We start from the raw sequence: 19,804 nt of genomic DNA on the forward strand, positions 1-19,804 counted from the left end.
ATAACTTTTCTTTGTCCCATGCTCGTGTCATTGTTGAAAAATTAATCTTCATTATTTATCACCGAGCTTAAAATTTAGAATTTAAAATTTATTAAAATTTCAGTTGTAGTAATGCCATTCATATTACAATATCGTCCCTAGAGCCCGCGTTACTCTTATCAAGCAGAACGGGACATGCTCGACATGCCCTGATATTTGTGCGCGGACATTATCTGTCCCGAGAAGCGAACAGTTTTCCCAGAGCGAAGCTCAGGCAGGCTGAGATCTTCGTGGATCAGTTAATGTCCAAGGACAAGTGTCAGTGTATATTATAAAAGCCGAATGGAGGCTATTGTGTTTGTTATCCTTCAGATTTTACATAAAGCCGCTCATTTTGGGAGATCTTTTCTCTAAGCTTTTCAACGTCAGAGTAATTCTGTCGGCGTCCAAAATATTGTTAGTCTGTGTTGCGCGCTTGCGGCCGAAGCGTGCTATGTAAGTGAAGATCAGCCAGAAATTAGGTCACACAGTTAAATTTCTTGCACTAATAATACTTGCTTCGGCAGTTGACAAGTCTTTGTCGCGTTTAGCCGTTGCTTATACGTATATATATGATATAGTCCAAATTCGTGTCTCCTATGTGTTTAAAGTCCTTTTAGTTCTTGACTATGAACTCCGCGTCTGTTTCTCGTGCTTGTTCGTGTCGGTTAACGGTTTGAAAAAAACCCGTCCTTTTTGAATATATTTACTTACGGCACCTTTTTCCGCTGCTCGGAAACGAGGGGACAGTTAATAAATTTGTAGCGTGAATCCGCGCGAAATGCAAATCAGTCTGTTCTATTCACTTAATTAACTTGGGGCGAGAACTAAAAGTGCGAACGTAAATCGCAAAGTTTGAAAACTGGAGGATATCAGCTGATATTTCTCAGTTTTGGCTGCATCGCGTAACGTGTTTAGACCAATCGCGCGCGCGAAAAGTATCACATGAGCAAGAACGGAAAAGAACGTGTTATCAAAAGGAGTCAGTTTATTTGCCAGTGTTCAATTAAAATTTTAAATTGTGAAGTTTATAACATAACAACTCAACAGCATTTCAACAATACATCGCTAGATTTATCAAATTTCAGTTGTAGTAATGCCATTCATTTTCTAATCTAGTCCCCAGAGCCCGCGTTACTCATATCCAGCGGAACAAACGTTTCGGGTCGGAACGTTATGTATGGGGAATTATTATGTCCCCAATATATAATTAGCACTATACTCTAGTGTCTTGATGTACTCTACTTACTTGATGTACTCTCCTTGGTGCCCCATACATAACGTTCCTACCACGTTTCGATTTTCGACCGCTGGTCAAGGGGAACGTGTGCTCTGGGAAAGAGATTGTTTATTTGCCTAATATGCATAGTTTTATTCTCCTGTACGAGACTGATATATGAGGAACTCGTAACAAGAAATGAGGCCGACATTATTTTAGATAAGTCATTTATCAAATTATAATAAAAATGTTATACCAAATTAGTTACAGTGGAAACATCACAACGAAACAAAAGTATATGGGGATATCCAATTGTATAAACGATATATTAAAATGCGGTTACAAAATTTATTTATTACTGTAAAAACTCTATAAAGTCACTCCCACCCTTTTCAAGTCCCGTTTCCGATGCACTTTACTTTAGAACTTCTGTGCTCCATAAATCCCTTCCCCTCTCCTGACGAAAAGACTTAAAAATAATTCCCCACCGCCACTTTCGACTACCTTATAAAGCTTTTACTGTAAAACATTTTCCTTGTCAGGTCCTTCAATGATATATTTTGATTGTGTTCTTAAAAATTCTTCTTTTTGCTTTTATAAGCTTTTCTTTACTTCACCTAAATTTCAAACCAACCATGTTTTTATCTGAAATGATCAGATCTTTCCATATAACAAGTCTTATTGAATTTGCTCAGTCCAAAAGATAAGATGACTTAGGAGAATTTAAGGAATAATCACGTTTACTAGTTGTCGTTGTCAGTTTGCCATCCTTTCAGGTACTAACTCGAAAATAACTCCTATCGTGTCATGAAAATTTTTGTCCCAGCGAATGGGCGTTTCCCCAATCAGTAATTATATTAATGAGTCCTTATAACCCATTTCAGATTCCCTCTAAATGATAAAAGACAACTACTTACTACTTGTACAATAACTACAAGCTACCCCAATTGGTTTTTAAGTCTTCTATATTATTAGCCTATTTCTACAGCGCTTTGCTGTCAGTCTTGAAGGAAAAGTGTGCCTTTTCGTGTCATCGAAAAGCATCTCAATGTTCCCGTTCACCAGCGAGATCGAAAAACTGTTCTATAAACGAACCCATATACTATGCGTGCGTTGTTTATTCGACCGACTCTTCCGTTGAAATTTTCGCGCCCTTTTTTCATGACCAAAACGCCAGCGTTTTCGGATATCTCTATTTGCATACTGACAATATCAAAACATGAAATCTTTTTACCTTTTTCCACAACCTCCACTTTTCAAGATGCGTTTTCGATGACAACGAGCACACACCATTTTATTTTTGATTGGTAATCACAAGGCCAACTTGTATAAAAAACGTACAAAAAGAACCCTTAACATAAAACATTAAACAAAACTTTTTGAAATGACACCAATCATTTACCCAAACTATTTAGTGATAAGGGACGGATCATTTAATTTTTGAGGGGGTAGGGGTTTTGCATTTACGAAAAAAAAATATTGCACAAGAACGTAGGACAAAAAATCGTCACTTGGCTCAAGTATGTTCGGGAAAAAATTCAAGCAAGCCCTACCTGGTAGACATGTTGGTAAAAAAATCCTTGCAAATACCCCAATGCTGAAAAAAATTCTTACTCTAAAAACAAAAGCTCAACACCTCCCTCCTTAAAGATTAAATGGTCCGTCTCCTGGTTTTCCAAACTTCTCAGCCAATCATCAAAGAGCCAGTAACAGCACGTGCAATGTGATCGGCACGTGACTGGCTGACTTTAACTTCTCCGTCTCCCCGATTAACCTGAATTTTGATTGGCTAATTCAAGCAATGGGAAACCAACATAAGCATATCAAAATAAGATGCCAAAAACTTTATCAAGCAGAAAATATACGCTGCGTTTCATTGTATTAAGGCTCAGTGTCTGCTATTTATTATGGCATTAAATAGGCAAATCAAAAATGTCATGTCGCCTTTTGTTTAGTTGACGTTTTGCCTCTCTTTACACTTTCCTTTTCTTCTTCCATCGAGTGCCACTTTGCAACAGAAGACGACGATGTCAACATGCCGTTCCAGTGGTCCACAGCGTCGTCATTCGCTGTCGATCCAATGACAACCTTCCCCAGCAATCTCTTCTTACCTCGCTCAGAAAAGTGCTTCACTTGTAAAAGAACTGCTACTTTGTGCAGGATCCGATGCGGAATAGCAAAGCTGAACGCTTCGTTCCACACCGGTGGCACATCGTGTTTTTTCACCACCGTGCTTCGCTTCTTTAACTTTTTATCGCCCATCTTGATGTACACTTTAACCAGTGGATCTAAAAAGATGGCATGTAAAAATAGAATTGCATGGATTACAGCAAACCCGTCTTCTAATTGGCCAATAAAACGACTGGCATTTTGCGCGCACAAGTAAATTTCGTTGAGTGCGGTTGCAAGTTGTATCTTTCTTACTAGCTATCAACGACAAATGATTGAATTATGACTTTTTCCTTTATCCTTTGATACGTTTGCACGAAAATACAAAAATGTGAAGAATGCATTAAAGCTGAACGTACGTAAGTTTAAATTTATTTCCTTTACTTTCTTTGTTTGTCATCGGAAAATGGAAATTTGATCATTTTTGGTAGACTCGCCAACATTAAAGGAGCGAAAGTTTATTCAGTAGCATTTACTAAGTATCTTGGCTTGCTTTACAATCTCAACGGAATAGGAATACCATTATAGCAAGTTGTAAGAGTTTCCGGCGTTGTTTTCGGGAAGTTGATCAAAACTGGGAGGATTGCAAGTTGCAAACATACGTTTTAATACGAGCACAATCAACAAGGGCATAACAGGCTCACATCGGAGATTTTCTTTTCCGTAAGCTCGTGACTATAAGACTGAGAAAACAGCCATTGTATAAATATAAGGTAGTTTATATTTCCAAAGCACAATTAGCTCAATCTCGAAGGCCACTCACCGGGCTTTTTATTCTTGCCGATCGGTTTTAAATTCTTCGCCTTCATCACGATCACTGTGAGTTTCTCAGATGTTTTAAGGTATGCCAGCGACACCAGCAGCGCAGGCCCTGGTATATCCGACTCCACTTCACGGGAAAATGTGACCGAAGGACGAGCTGGGGAGACTGGCTCCAATGCTTTTTCTTCTACCTGTAAAAGCGGCATGGGGAGGACAAAAAATATAAACGTGTAGTCAATAATAACATGGTATTCGTAGTACAGTGGATTGAGAAGAGTAGACTGGAATCTAAATGCAACGTAAACAGTGTAATGCAACATAATGTAGTGAGGTGCAGCGACATAAGCTGAGCAGCAAAACGCAAAGCAAAAAACTTGAATAATCGCAATGCAATTCAAGATAAAAGACAATTCACAGTAAAGAACAGTGCACTGCAGTATAATTGCAGTGGAAACAGCACCACTTCAATGGAAGCACGATGTAACGCGCAACCTCGTCCCAGTGTCTTCTCCGCGACGATTTCAAAATGGCGACTCGTCGGGAAAAGATCTTGGGCGTTGTAACTTAGAAGTGCAACAAGTATTCTCTACAGACGTTCTATAGGTCATGTTGCGTCACGCTGCGTCGTCACGCTACGTGACTACCCAAAAGGAGGCTGCGAAGGAGGCAATGCAACAGGCTGCCAGTACACAATACATGCAGTAAATCAAACAAACCTGAGAGGTATCCGGCTGTTCGTCTTCAGCTGCTTCCGGCTCATCTTCTTTATCCTTCGCTTCTTTATCCTCCGCATCCACAGTGTCAAGCGCGTCCTCAAAGTCATCAGTCCCCGTCCCTGTACCTGTAGTGGATGCCATTGTCTCGCCCCCAGTAGTAGTCTCGACCTTCTCCGGCGAGGAACGCCTGGGCTTGAGCTTTATGACGTCACGAAGGATCGTAATCTCAGTATCGGACAAAAGCTTCTTCATCGCCACGCTGACCAGTGGCACCGTAACAAATCCTATCAGCGTGGGGGGAGGGGGTGGCGGAGGAGGAGGCGGGGGTGGAGGTGGTTCTTTTTTCTTCTTCTTCTTATCCTGTGGGGGCTCCGGTGGGGGTGGGGGCTCCGGTATATTTGTTTCCATCATGTCAATCACTTTGAATGTCAGCGTCTGGTTTCCAAGGTCGTTGACTGGGATTTCGAACCGGAAGCTCTCGTACATGTGTGGATTACAAGTCGTTTGATACACTTCGGATTTTATTTTGCCATCATGGCCGTACTTGATCTCGAACTCGACCATCGGGTCCGGTGGTTTGCCCGTGGACAATCGCAAAGGAAGATCGCCAAGACGAATTAAAGTTAAAGTTAGAGTGGAACTGTGGATTAAAGAAAACGTGCAAAAATGAGTTATTAAGCCATTTGATATAACTTTGTAACTCTGTGTAAAGGTAAGTCGCATTGTAGCACTAAAAAGGTTACAAACGTTTGAATACAAAGGACCACGCAACGCACGATGAACTGTGACAATTTTTGTTGTGGTGTGTTTTACTGAGGTAGATCTCTTATTGTAGAGATGTAGGTGAATACTTCATTCAAGGTATAAAAAATGAAACAACTTGAAGTAAAAGGCTTGTTCTTGCACTTGCAAGCACAGATTTGAGGGGCAATATTTAGCTCTGACCTGGAAAAGACCTAAGGCACTCGTGAAACGCATAACAACATTCACCTTAATTGATAATAGTGTAATGTAAACTCCAAACATCCTTTTCTTTCTATTGTTTCCTCCTACAAAAATTAAAACGACAAAAAAAAAACAATTAGTTCAAAGGTGTAAAGCACATTTTGCCGCGACAACAACTAAGCTTTATTGATTTGTAAAATTTGGGAGCGTTCTCTGGCTAAAAATTTGTTAAAAATATAAGCTTTCTGCTGCCAAAGCTCGAAATCAAGCGTAGTTTTAGTTAGCTTTGTTACCTTACGCTAGTTTGAGTAAACAAAAAGCTGCATCAGCTTTTCGCCCATTCAATGTCCATTTTGTCTATGAGGAGCGCCTGCAGACGCGAATCATGGTAGTTTTATTCAGCGTTGCCAAGTCTTGGACTTGTTTTGTTGAACACAACTACCATAATTCCCTGCAGGCGCGTCTCATAGAAAGAACTGGGCATTCCACCCTGCTTGAAGGCGACCCTATGAATTTCATACTAATTCCGTAGCTGTGCGGAAATATGTGTCCCTGACTGTTTTATTGCTCACGCGAGTAATAACCAATCCAACCCATATTATTTTTCTGTCGATGCAAACACTTTTTCGGCCATCTAAGCCTGATTTAAAGGAGGACAATCACGTGACCTACCGGTGGTATGACTGAGGTGGGACTGAGATCCATATCGAGGTTATTCAGTAAGTAGTCGTCCTGCTCGTCTTCTCTTAGCGGGGGATACACGTCATCAGGTGACCTGGGAACCAATATGCGAAATGAGCCAAGAATTCTTCTTTTTTACAAAATTTTTCTTGAGAGACGCAAATAAAACGAAGTTCACTTAACACTCCCTGAAACCCATGTCGGTTGAGCTATAGCCGGCCCTTTAAAACTGTCACAACTTATAAGCTTTCTATTTTCGTGTCCATGTATTTTTAATGAAAAAGACCTTATGTTTTCAATCCTCGCCAAATTTTCTTTTACCGCAATTTCTCATCTCTTTCTCACGCTCAGTCCTTCGTAAATACATTTAAGAGAAGATAATCTCTAAGGTTTACGGGACCTTCCATTGCATCTAGATGGAATTTTTGGATTACATGAAACCTCAAATAGATGATGAAATATACTGCAAAACGTATAAAAACATAGGCTTTAACAATTATCCTAACCCGTTAAAATAACATGACTTAGTGCCGATGGCTATGTTGTTATTAAGTGTTACATTTTCGCAGACGCAGAATAGAGTTTACAAGACCCAAAAGTTCGCAAAGCGATACCTGATTGGCCGTTTAGTCTCAGGTTGTACAGGAATACTGTCAAAATCCACAAGAGATTCGTCTTGATACACAACATACGGCTCACTCTCAACACGCGCCTGGCGCCGCGCGGGGGTACTGGTGGCGACTTTTGCTGCAGCCTTCTCCTTCTCGCGATCTTTCTTCGTCCGGTACGAGTAGTAAATACCAGAGGCGGCTACTGTGGCGATCATTACACCGCTTACTATGCCAAGAATTATCATTATAATGATGTCCATTGTGCTATAATCTAGAAAAATTAAAATGAAATAAATTGAAATTATTGGTAATGCGTTAACGTTACTGCCTGCTCTTGCTGGCTTTAGTACCTGTAGAAGGGCCTGAAGGGGTAAATTAGGAACTGGGATTTGAGCAAATTTTCACTTCAGGACCCTCTCTGTAGCTTTAAGTGACTAGGTGTATTTTTACTACCCCTGGATGGGATGCTAGTTCATCATACGGTAACCCTCCTAGGTTGTAATGTAATTCACATGTTTATAAATAGAAAATTACGCCCTTAGCCAACAAACAATAACAGTGCGTTTTGTAGGATATTTTTGTCTTATAGTAATGCTCCTCTTGGAGTTCCAATTTTTTTGCAAACTTGTGAAAAATTTTGGATTCTAGAAGCTAACTCTTTTTTTTTCATTTTTTTTGTAAAAGTTAAATTTGGTCTCAGTCATATCCCATCTCATAAATAGTGATTATTTTATCGCTTAATAAGTCTTAACAGGAAAAGTCTTCCAAACTTAGCATCTACGAGCACACGATAACGTTAATAAGTAACAATTACTATTAACAATTACTATTATTAATAGTGTCCCCGATTAGTAAGCTTAAGGCTAGCTAGAAGACCAGACACTTAAATAAAGTTCTTATTATTATTATTATTATTATTATTATTATTATTATTATTATTATTATTATTATTATTATTATTATTATTTTTATTAATATAACTACATTCCGTCTTATTTTTGTTTTCTTCGGCCATTTCAGAAAGCGCGTTTCACGAGAGCATTCCTGCGGTATAAAGGGTTATTGGGAATAAATTAAAATACAAGTAATTATGAGAATTTCATAGCCGTACAATTTCCCACTAGAAGGGAGGGTCTAGAAATTAACTATATAGATGTGAATTTTTTCATATATATAGATGGTGTTCGTATGCGCTGTCGAAAGCAGATCATGGTAGACTAAAATTAGATTGCAAGAGATGAATCGATTGAGGCAAGATAAATTTACTATAAAGCGATAAAATTTGGGCTCTGCCTGCAGTTTTCAAGCAAAAAGAATTATACAGCTCACCTTCGATACGAAATTCTTGTCAATAAAAACCGGAGATCTCTGATGAAAATGGCCTAAGAATAATCTTTCAGAAGCTGAACAAAGAATAGATGATCGGAGAATCACACGAGCTAAACGGTAATATTTTAGCCTTCCTTCCGTGGTGAAAGTGTTAAATTAATAACAAGGTCTTTCCACTTAAGCGTAGAACTTTGCCAAAATAGTAACCGTAATCTGATCGGAATAATTCTTCAGTTAATTACAGTCTAGGCATTATGATTTGACGGTTTTATTGCCACAATGGTTTCCACAAACATTTTATTTTACTCTTCATGGGTTTATGTGTGTTTTTATTAGGCTGTGAACGACAGATATTATATTCGGCAAAGGATCGTCTGCATTTTGGCAAAGATTACATTCCAGAAACAATGCTTATTCGTCTCTTTGCTGATTAACTTTTTATTTTGCTGCATTTGCGGTGAAGCGGAGCTAAAAATGTCAACATTTCCAAAACATTGTCACCTTCAAACGAAATTGATAGGGTATAAGCAATATGGCGCAAACTGGTCCTGCAAGTTTTTCACTCAAACCTGGCGAGACCAATTCGAATTTCCATCTGGCTTTGAAATCAAAGGTCCAAACGTAAAAAGTACACCATCAAAGTTCGAAAAAAATCGGTAATTCGACAACAAATAGCTTTTCTCTCCTTCTTTGTGAAAATTAATCAATTTCTGTTCCACAGCTAGTCAAAACCGTCGGCTGCCAGAATTGGGTTTAAATTATCGGCGTCAAGCAGCTATAGTTTTTATTGTGAAGAGGAAATTATTATTTTGCATGTTTTCTTCATTCGTCTTCACTCTATGACGGGCTCATTTTTTAGCGCAACACGGTCAGTAAGGCAGAAACCTGCCAAGGAGATCAAACTTTTTGTTGTTGTTTTCAGTCGGTTATATTGAAGAGATTGATTTTAATACTGGCTGAAAGCTACTTTGAAAGCGTTTTTTAATTTCTGGTTTTGTACTAATAACCCCACCCACTCAGTCATAAGAAAGAAATTTTCCGCCGAAATAAACCAACAACAGCAAGAACTGGCAATTTAATTTTGTTTTACGAACGCTGTAAAGAAAATACATGTAAACATACGTAACTGATAAATAATAGAAAACTAACAATATTTTCGTTAAATTTGTACCTTCTATTTGTTGATGGTTAAAGCAAAACGGCGTCAAAAAATTCAAATAGGGCAGCATCGATCGACGATTGATTTTGGTGACGAATTTCACAGCATGTCAGAGCTCAGAAAACGAGAAACCACAGTGAGTTTGAATGTGACGTCAACGCTCAGGACAGAGCCGAGAGCGACTGGAGAGGAACTAGTCTGTTCTGAACAACGTTGTTCTACAAAAAATTACTCAGTGATGCTTTTTTGTTCCCAGCAATGTCATACTTTAAAGCCAGATAATTCAATCAGGAATCAGTGAAACATACATGTACGATTAACTTTGCAGTCTAAGTTATATTAAAAGACCAACACGTCTTTTTTTGACGTTTTGTTTACTTAATTGTAACAGATGAGAAAAGGTAGTTGGGAAGGTTGGGAGCCTATGATAAAGAAATTATGTATAAAATAAATTGTACATGCGAACTTCTGGAAAGAGAATTAATGAAATAAAAAAGAGATATTTTTTGCAGTTATTTAGCAACATTAGCATTAACAAAGGTAGCCTACCAAGTTGTTAAAATAAAAGAAATCGTAATTTACCCAGTTTTCGCTAAATCATATGGCAATTCTTTATGATTTGATTTTCACTCAGCGAGGCTTGTTTGGCGAATGGTAATAAATCTACCGTCTCTCCCAACAGCAAATAAATCTGACAAAAACTAATTTTATTTCTTTCAGATCATGTTTAGTTCCTTGTTCGATTTTAAAAACAAAATAGTGAAGTCCCAGACTTGACTTTCTAGAGGCGCATACATGAAGCATAAACTTGAACAAATAAAAGCTAAAACCGACCTTTATAACTGTGCATGAATATGGGAAAAGTTAACCTTTTTATGACGAAAGGAAAAACTGAAAAATGAAAACTATTCTATTTTCTAGTTAATCAGGTGCTTCCGCACGCCAAACATAGAAATGTCACAAAAATCGACGAATAAAATGAAAAGCATTAGAAACAAATAAAAATTGAAATATCCAACAGATTATAATTAACTCTCAGTTCCCCCTTAAGTTATATGAATGATTAATCAGTGTATCCGAGTTAAATAAAAACAAGGAAGCAAGCGAAGGGGAAAACAATTATCGAAAAAACCGACCTAAAGCTGAAAACTGAAATTGTTAAGTGAAATAACCAAATCTTATACAACAAAGCTTATCTTTAAAGTGACACTAAATGATAAAGAAGAAAATAAAATATGACAAAATCTATTTGATTTATACAGCTAGCACCTCGGCGCTATAGGAATGAATATTTGCGGTGATATCTAATTTAAATTTTTATTTTTATTATAAAATTTATCAGAAAAGCGTGTCTTTTTTTTAATTCTAGGTTGTAATCTTGTAATTGTTAAGTAAAGAAAGAAACTAGCTGAAAAATTACAGCCAATACTATTTCGTTTGATCAGTCTGTCTAAATTAATTTATTGTGTCAAAAATCGTCCATAATACCTCGAGTTGTGGTAACGCTATCGGACAAAATTAAAGTTCTAGCACGTTCTATTCATATGTTAAACACGTTAAATATTTTCTTTTGTTAAAAAGTAGTGTTAATAAACTTCAATTTTCACAGAAGCATGTATCTGTTAGTTTATCAATTTCTACCGTCGGTGGAAGGCAGTAAAAGTAGAAAATGCAAATTAACAAGAATTTTAAACTAGGTTGTGTTTTGTAGCGAATTGTGTCTCTCTAATATATTATTTATGCTGCTTGCGTTTTTGTTCAGTTTCACTAATAAACTTTTTCTATTCAATGAAGAATCCTTTTAGTGTTCCATTCAGAAAGAACCATTTATATATTCTGTTTGTTTAAAAGCATTTTTTCTGCACCGTAAAACCTTCAAAAGTGTTGCATATTCGTTTTAATGCTCGATTATGTTTGCTTATGAAAATTCCCTAAATTCTAAATTTTCAAATGAAATTTCGGGGTAAACCTCACAAATGCCCAATAATCTGAAATTAGATTTATGATCTAGAGTAGATAAATCAATACAAGCTTTACAGGAGAAAATTTGAAATAAACATTCCAAAAATCGAATCTTCTAATTCGAATCAACTGATTTTCGATAAGGCGATTTTCCATTTGCTAAGAAGTGTTGTTTTTAATCTTATAACTTGCATACAAAATTGGCTTCTGACTTACCTACTTCAGCTAGTTTTCCCGGTTTTTGTCTTGTTTAATTCCAGGATCTTGTTAGTTCCGTTTTCTCGCTGTTTTCCAATAAGCCACTTCCAGATACTAAATACTTTCTCGACGGCGAAATTCAGGCCATCATGAAAGTTTCGGCGACCCACTCAATTCCGTCACCTGTTTTTGATGCAAACATAATATATAAAGATGATAAAATCAGTTGATCTTGCTAACAGCTGGATGTGACCCGAAACTGACAATATCAGTTTCTTTCAGTTCACACCACACGAGATAACTTATTGTACTTTGGTTTCATAAAAAGAATTTTGGATACAAACAGGTCTAAACAATAACAGAAACAGCTCGTTTGAAAGAGCTGTATATTTTAATCATCACCTGCAACGGCATAAATGAATAAAAAAAATATTCAAAGATTACATGCAAACATGAGAAACCTTCACTTGAAACAAATGTCTGCGGCAACTTCTGAAACTTCTTTTCGCGATAACTCGGGTATTTTTGGATGTGCGTAGAACAAACTATTGCGTGTATGGCCCAGATATTTTGGTTTAGCAGCTGTAAGGGTGATAACAGTTCAGGTAGATCGATAAAGGTCATTTTTACTTCACTCGCTGAAACAATTTGCAACAACGAAAAACGTCGCAATAAAGGGACTCTCTCTAGTTGAAAGAAAGCTCGTAGATTGTAATTTTGTTATTAACTGGGTGGATGGTGTATACGGAAAAATATTGACCGTGTTCGTGAGTACACAGCAAAAGCAGTGAGGGCTGTTAACATAATTATTAACAATATGGTCACTGCCAAGGAAAGCGTGAGATAAGTGCGTGAGAGTACATGTATTTTACTTTTTACAGATTATTTTATTTTTAAAAGCGACAAGAAATTAAAGAAGAGTTACAAAAGATCAAACCATCTTACTCCAATAAACGGCACGCAATGCATGCAGAAGCGATGACGGCTCTAAAAACATTTTCAGGAGGTTTGTCAAAAAATTAACGTAAATAAAAGTAGCTGACAACTTCCGTGTTAAATGATTGTTCAACCAAAGTTGCGTTATCTTGTAGCGTGACATTCGATATACGATATACGATACTTCTCGCGAAAGACTTGCAGGGTCAAGCGCTGTCTCGTTATTGTTTACAAAGACTGACCACACAGGCCCATTGTGTTAAAAGATGTAGAGATGTGATCATGTCTGTCTAATGAATTCAACAGAACTCAATCAAACAAATTCAATCAAATATATAATTTTTCGCTTACGTTTATACTTTGTATCAGTCCTTTCTAACTTTCCAGGAGTATTTTGCTTCGTGTTTTTCGCTGCGACTTCTTGTTAACTTGATCTCTGTTCGCGTTACATTTATTCCTATCGGCTAGTTCCCTGTCCCACAGATCCCGCCGACTGCCTCATGACATTAAGCGATCGTCATCGCTAAAAAAAAAAGAGGAAAATGAGGCTTCCTTTTTGCATGTAAAACTCTTGTTTATAATCGCGAATATATTTCTTCCATCGCTAATAGTGTTGACGTTTCGTCTAGTTTGGATGGATCTACAACATAAAGTGACCGTTTGTAATATAAACGAGGGGAGAAAAGAAACTATTTATTCTTTCTCCGTGTAATAGAAAATTAGAGACTATAGGCGTCTCTCCTCATCTGGAGAACATATCATCAATTTAGTACGAACAAATAAAAATAAAGCCAGCAAAACTTTATTTCTTAAAAAAAAAAAAAAAAAAAACTTTTAAAACCGATAAGAATGAAGCCATCACAGCACATAACAGCACGGAATCACGAAACTGACTTCTGATCAGTTCCGTGATTTACTGTCACAGAAAGCCGTACGTGGCGATTAATCTCTTCATATTTTAATAAATCCATTGTACAGAGTTAACAATGGTAATTAGTTTAGATTCAGTGCTTCTGAAAGTCCTTTAAAGGCACGACAGCATATCCGCAAAACACGGAAAACAAAAAAAAAACGGAAAATCAAAAAAGCCGGAAAGCGATGAAACTTATTTGTCATTTTCTTCTCAATCCTTGATATAACTTTATCCGAAGCTGACCATTTTGTGTGCAACTATAAAACACTTGTTTTTATACTTTAAATCCGATTAGATGAATAAAAATTGTAGATTAAACACTTGAAAGTACAGGCTCGATTTCACCTGAACTATTCACAAATATTTTTATTTAAAAATTATCTAGAAAGTGATTTAGTGTTAGCACGCTCTATTTTTTTACCAGTTCCGAGCGCGAGAGCTTTGGTGTGTAGTTTCGTTGTAAATTTTTACGAGTCTCTTGTAGTATTTTGGCGTGCCCCCAAATCACAAGTAAAAATGTACAGCGATAAGAGATTTTTTATCCAAAGTTTCCTTTTCCCGAAATACCGACTTTCCAACGTTTTTGAATTGTTGGCGTGCTCAACAGGAATAGGGATCCTGTTAAACCGGTCTTGTAAAGTACAAATACAATTTAAACCGGTTTTGTGAGGTACAAATATCGTGAAATATTTGTATGTTTCGCGCGTTATCTGTACTCCACGAATCGCAGTCAGAAAATAAAATTCCTTAGGCGTCCAACAACAAACTAAAGTGTTCAACAACAAAAACTAGGCAGGTTAAAGAACTTGGTGTGGTCCAATCCGATCACACTAATCCACTCCCGTTGCGAGCGTTAATTCAGGCTATTCATCATGATTGATTTGTGGCATGTTTTTACAGTCTTGATTAAGAAGTAAGGACATTGTTTGTTCTACCTTGTGTTAAGTTAGGTTGTCTTGTTGGTCTATCCTATTTTTGTACATGTTACCCTTCGAAAAGATCACATATATGATAGATCATAGATCATATATGACTTACTCGAAATTTTTTAAAGTTGAAACCAGCGGGTGAAATGCGTATTGAACATTTTTTCAATTCTAATTAAGTTAAAGGGTGTATGAATTAACAAATCACCTCCTTAATTTTGTAGTTTGACCTGGCGCAAAATATTCTAACGCCTGCCTTGTCGATTTCACTTAAAGGGACTATGTCACGGATTTTACCAGATTTTTGAACCGCCAAAATTTACATTTGTGCCGCAGAAAACCTAAAAATAATAGTCCATCTTTATTAAAAATTGCTATATTAGAGCACTGAAACTGTTAACGAGCATCTTTGGCTGCGGATGGCTTGGATGGAAACAGATTGCAATTTGAAAAAGTAAGGCAAACGCTTTCAAGTTGTTTCCGAGCGTCTTATAAATATCGATATTTATAGCCGTAGCTTGTTTTCTATCCGCAAATTAAGGTTATATATTCCTTTAGTTTCTCAAAGATAATGTTTATTTAGGGTTAAGTTGCCTACCACTAATTTCAGAACAGTTTAAACCAGAATTCTGCGAAATCCCCGTGACATAGTCCCTTTAAGAACCGTGAACTTTTAATAACGCCCTAATACCCTCAGGCCTTTTGATATAAAAATTAATGTCAACTGTTATCCAATTATTCTTTCCATAAATAATTTAACATTGAATGTTTAAGAATTCGGAGTGATCTTCATAGGCCTTTTTATTCCATTAGTTGAGAAAATTATTTCGACATTACTTTATATGTTCCCAAATGAAGTGTTCAGTCTTGTCAGCCGGTGGTTAACCCGCGCTCTTAAATTCTTGTTTACGCGGATCGCGCAACAAATAGGGCGCAATTTTTCGCTCGACCACATAAAAACGAAGGGTAAATAGAGCGCGAAAAAAACATGAAAAATAAGCCTGAACGGAGGTTACTTTTCAATTGGTAAACTTTATTTTTTTTTTTTGCCGCAAGATTCTAGTCTTTCATTGCTTGTAAGCTAGATCACTATTGACCACTATTCAACATAACTTCTCACCTTCGGATTATTTTATATTAGCTTTAGCCAATGATAAATGCTTCGCTTTGACAAACAAACACACTCCATGTTGCGTGAACAAAGCGGATGGGAGATTTAAATGCCCGATACGTTTCAATGGATTGGTCATCCTTCGCTGAACGCATAGCATTAAATTCCTGAAGCGCCCGCTCTTTTTGCCCAGTTTTCCAGAACACAAAACCGTTGCTTTTAGACGTCCTTCGAATCTTTTGAGTATCTTTGCCCCTCTTCGCAGGATCTCAGAATCCCAAAAACCGATTTTTGAGAAAGTCGAGGCGTAAAAATGCTTACCATAGGAAATGGCTCTCTGCATAATTGAGCAAATGAAGCGAATCGAAACGAAACGCACAAAATGTGAGCTGTACAACACGATAAAGCCATAACAAGACTGTTACCGGCAATAGGAAGCCCGAGAAGTAAGCTCTCGATGAAATTAAGGCAAACTGACTTCAAAGAACGCGAGTCACTTCATTAAAACGCGGAGCGCGCCGAAGTTTCTTAGCGGTGAGGAGGACATATTTAGCATAAATTATCCTGAATATTCTTGGCGGGCGATTCTTCACAAAGAACACGCAAAAGCGCGATAAATGTCTTCACGAGAACTCTAACTAGCTACCTACATAGCAAAACTGTAGTAATAAACGTAACATTTAGGTAGACGTTAAACATTTGAAGAGCGGGTACGCTGAAACAGCTTCAATCAGGGATTGAGTTTTGGCTAATTTATGGAATTTACGCAAAGTGAATCCCCATTGTATAAAGCGCGAATGTTCATCATTCTTCGATGGTAAGGGCAAATTGCGCGAAAACACACCTTGAACTTCACGCATACACTGAAAATACAACGAACTAAATAAAAACCCTACATATATTCAATTGAAAAGAAGTGTATAGTTCTGTTTTTGTACGGAAAAACGCTTTCAGAGGAAGCTCTAATTAGTTGCTGAGCGACAAAATGTAAGTGCTGTGGAAGGCGATTTAAAAGACCTTAATCCCAAATTAATCACTCATTTTCATCAAGGTCTTGAACAAGTCCTTCAGAGATACACAAGGTTATCTACGGGGACGAACTATTCTCTCAAAACCGTTCAAAAGATGTGTTTTACCAATTGAGTGCTGGCAACTCATTTTGCTCTCAAAACAAAAGAAGACTAAACAATAAGTTTACTCTGAACTCAAAACCAAATTAGCGAAACTTGAAGCTTAATTGAAAAATGCTTATAAACCTACCGTTCACATGTCTACAGCTCTGCTTACATCTTCAAATGTTCTCTGCTCAGTCAAAGCGTTTTATATTCTCCCCGATGCGAAGAGCGTGTTCTTACGAGGGATTATTAAAGGGACTGAATTAATTCTCCACACTTCAGTTCACTAGCGAAGGTTGTTTTGTACTTACGAGAGCTTTCTTTCACCTCCTTTCACTTGAACTCCCTGGGGTGAGCCTGAGGCGATTGAATACAAAACAATTTATTTTCAACCATTCGCAGGAACCTGGTTTCGATGTTTTACAAATGTAAAAAATATAGAGCCTATTTCTTTTGGAGAAGAGCTGAAGCAATTTTGCAGATTTTTTGACCATAGTTTCACAAAAATTTAATACTTGATACGTTTCCCTGGGACGCAGGTATGGAGGACATTTCGTCGAAGGGCCCAAACGTACAAAACGTTAAACCTTGTTTTATTTTGAGTGCCTATGCAATTTTAAAATGCACAGAAAAATATATTTTCCATTCCCAATAACAAAAATTGTTATCTAAACAAACTGGGAGAAACACTGAAATTATTCTATGAACCAAGATATTTGCGTTCAATGTTAATTAATAAAAGGAACAAGTAAATTTAAAATCCAGAGACAAGGAGCCGCAATCCTGCCACAGACCAATTACTTCTTATCGCTAAATTGAGACACGGTGACACACTTTACATTATTGTTCTCTTTATATATTCAATGTTTTTCGCTGTTTATGTTAATTTAACAATGAAGTCTACAAATTTAATCAAGTGTTACACGAATGCAAATTAATGAGACTTCGATGGTTTATTGCAGCTGTCAACTCTGTGTAGTTCATACTAGTTTTCATGTTTTACAAGTAGGCTGTTAATTTTTGAAGCCGGTAGCGAGACGTACGTACACTCCAAACTTAGAAATGTCTGAAATATGGCTTTATGCATGTATATATGGAAAATAAATTAGGAATTTGAATGCTGCGCGCTTTTTTCGATGTCAATATTGGCGGGATATTAATCGATGCTACTTTGAATATTCTAATTTTTTTAGGCTCTGGAAATTGAACGTATCAAAGTCGATTGCATATCGCAAAGCTCTAGATCACTTCGTGTCTAACTTTCCAAAGCGGTCAGGATTTCATTGTTTTTCTTGCAGAGATACTTGAGCACCGAACTTTCTCAAACATTTTATCTTTATGCGCCTTTATGAGTCCATAAGACTTTCCATAATCATACAGCTGATAACGGCAAAGTCTTCTATATGGCATTAGAAGTAAATTCGGACAGATTAAAATCGCTAAATGCTAAATCAAACCGAACTGAGTCAAAATAAAGGAATGTTTCTCACTGTGAATGAAATGATATAACCAGAGAAACGAGGCTATTTCCTTGGTGCTTGATATGAAATATTGTATTTATCTACCAAAACATCAGTGTTATTTATGATAGCTTGAGTTTATTACAATTTCATATATTCTGTAGATCTCTAGATCTGATCAGGTCAAATTAGAGCGCAGACAACTAAGATCGATCCATTTGACTCTAAACGAGATTTAGTTCGTCCAGAAATTTTAATTAATAAAGTCCAACGATTTCGTCTTTAGTAATAATCCATGCATTACAAATTGCAGGCAGTGTTGAACAGTAAACTTTGTCCGTTAAATAACTACCCAAAATTGCACGCGATTTCAAATCTGTTTAGTTTAAAACCCAAACTTAAGACTAACTAATATTTATAACGAAGGTTTAAACCTTAGAGCAAGTAATTCTTACCTTAATGTTGCATCCAACAGTATAATTTCTTTGCGCGCTCACAAACAATGACTTTTAAAACTGGCGCCATTGTAGATGTGAACCCTCAGCCTCGACATCGCGTAGGAAATGGTTCACTAAAAGCGAATTAAACATATGCGAGTCTTTGTTTACCTCAATATCAACAAGTAGATTTTGCACTGAAAAACCTACAAATTTGATCAACTAATGGAGACCGTGGGTTGAAAGTATACCAGGGAAGTATTAGATATACATTTTCCTTTTTCTTGCACACTGATGAAAATATCCTACGGGCAGATCGACAACTGATTTCCTTCCTGCATTGGCCGGAAGGAAATTGTAATTCAAATTTGAAGTGATAACTAAGTTAGACATTACCTTTCTAGTTCTGATATTTGTTCGTTTAATTTTCAACTGATGATGTAAACAAAATGTGCTATGACCTACAAACTGGCTATGATTGAAACGATCGGTCTGAACGCAAATAACAGTGACATCCTTCCTGCCTCGAAAAATTGACAAAGTTCGATTTTTTCTAACAGGAAGGAAATTAAAACGTCATTGCTCCGGCTCGATTTTCCTTGCCAGGAATATTCTAAGTACATCAACACTCAATATATTGGTTTAAGTTTGGAACTTTTCGTAAACCGTTGGCCTTACTAAATAGTTTCAATATTTGGACAATAGTTTCCTTTGTAAATGACACGAGTCCGAAATCAATATTTGCAAAAACCGGCTTGCTTTAAACAAACAGAGAGAGCAGAGTTAATTACAGCACGAAATTTTTACATCTGACCATGCCGCATCCTACGCGTCCTGCTATCAAAAGTTTTATCTCCTCATTTTAAAGGATATCAAAGACCAAATATCAGGCCAAATATTCCGATTTAGTTTTTCTTTTCTTTACGTTTTTCTTCCCCATACCATCATCTCAATCTGTATTCACTGATATTCTTTTTATCGGCCTCGATCTAGATAAAAAATTTCTAGTTTATGAAAATCGCAAATGTAACCGTCTTTAGTTGAATCATCTTGTTCATTTGGTTTTCAATAGCCCCAAGAGAGCTTGCTTGCAATTTATGTTTACACGGGCGCGTGCACGTTATTTTAACTATGTAA

At 37.0% G+C, this 19,804-nt stretch overlaps 1 protein-coding gene across 6 annotated transcripts; it reads right to left on the bottom strand.

Annotated features, from left to right (window-relative positions):
• Positions 1–988: 988 nt before the first annotated feature.
• Positions 989–18,794, bottom strand: LOC144660165 (synaptotagmin-2-like). 6 transcript variants are annotated; one of them, XM_078520753.1, is made up of 10 exons: positions 18,686–18,794; positions 17,082–17,127; positions 16,916–17,005; positions 11,792–11,952; positions 7,125–7,392; positions 6,502–6,604; positions 5,875–5,933; positions 4,885–5,524; positions 4,170–4,359; positions 989–3,525 (listed from the first exon to the last, which is right to left on the bottom strand). In XM_078520753.1, the coding sequence occupies exons 5-10, from the start codon at positions 7,379–7,381 to the stop codon at positions 3,173–3,175; spliced, it is 1,602 nt and encodes a 533-aa protein (XP_078376879.1). In that variant the 5' UTR covers positions 7,382–7,392; positions 11,792–11,952; positions 16,916–17,005; positions 17,082–17,127; positions 18,686–18,794; the 3' UTR covers positions 989–3,172. The 6 variants fall into 6 exon arrangements, with proteins under 6 accessions (XP_078376879.1, XP_078376875.1, XP_078376877.1 ...); XM_078520749.1 differs by having other exon boundaries at positions 11,788–11,952; XM_078520751.1 differs by lacking the exon at positions 17,082–17,127 and having other exon boundaries at positions 11,788–11,952; positions 18,686–18,765.
• Positions 18,795–19,804: the final 1,010 nt, after the last annotated feature.

Source organism: Oculina patagonica, chromosome 7 (genome assembly GCF_052425735.1).
Source record: "Oculina patagonica isolate OP01 chromosome 7, crgOcupat, whole genome shotgun sequence".
Classification (NCBI taxonomy): domain Eukaryota; kingdom Metazoa; phylum Cnidaria; class Anthozoa; order Scleractinia; family Oculinidae; genus Oculina; species Oculina patagonica.

Excerpts from the sequence above, each read along its gene's own strand:
- LOC144660165 (XM_078520753.1), bottom strand. The coding sequence starts at position 7,381 with ATGGACATCATTATAATGATAATTCTTGGCATAGTAAGCGGTGTAATG. Across the intron at positions 5,934-6,501 it reads CCACCTCAGTCATACCACCG|GAGGAAACAATAGAAAGAAA; the intron begins GTAGGTCACGTG and ends TAATTTTTGTAG. Across the intron at positions 5,525-5,874 it reads TTACACTATTATCAATTAAG|TTCCACTCTAACTTTAACTT; the intron begins GTGAATGTTGTT and ends TTTAATCCACAG.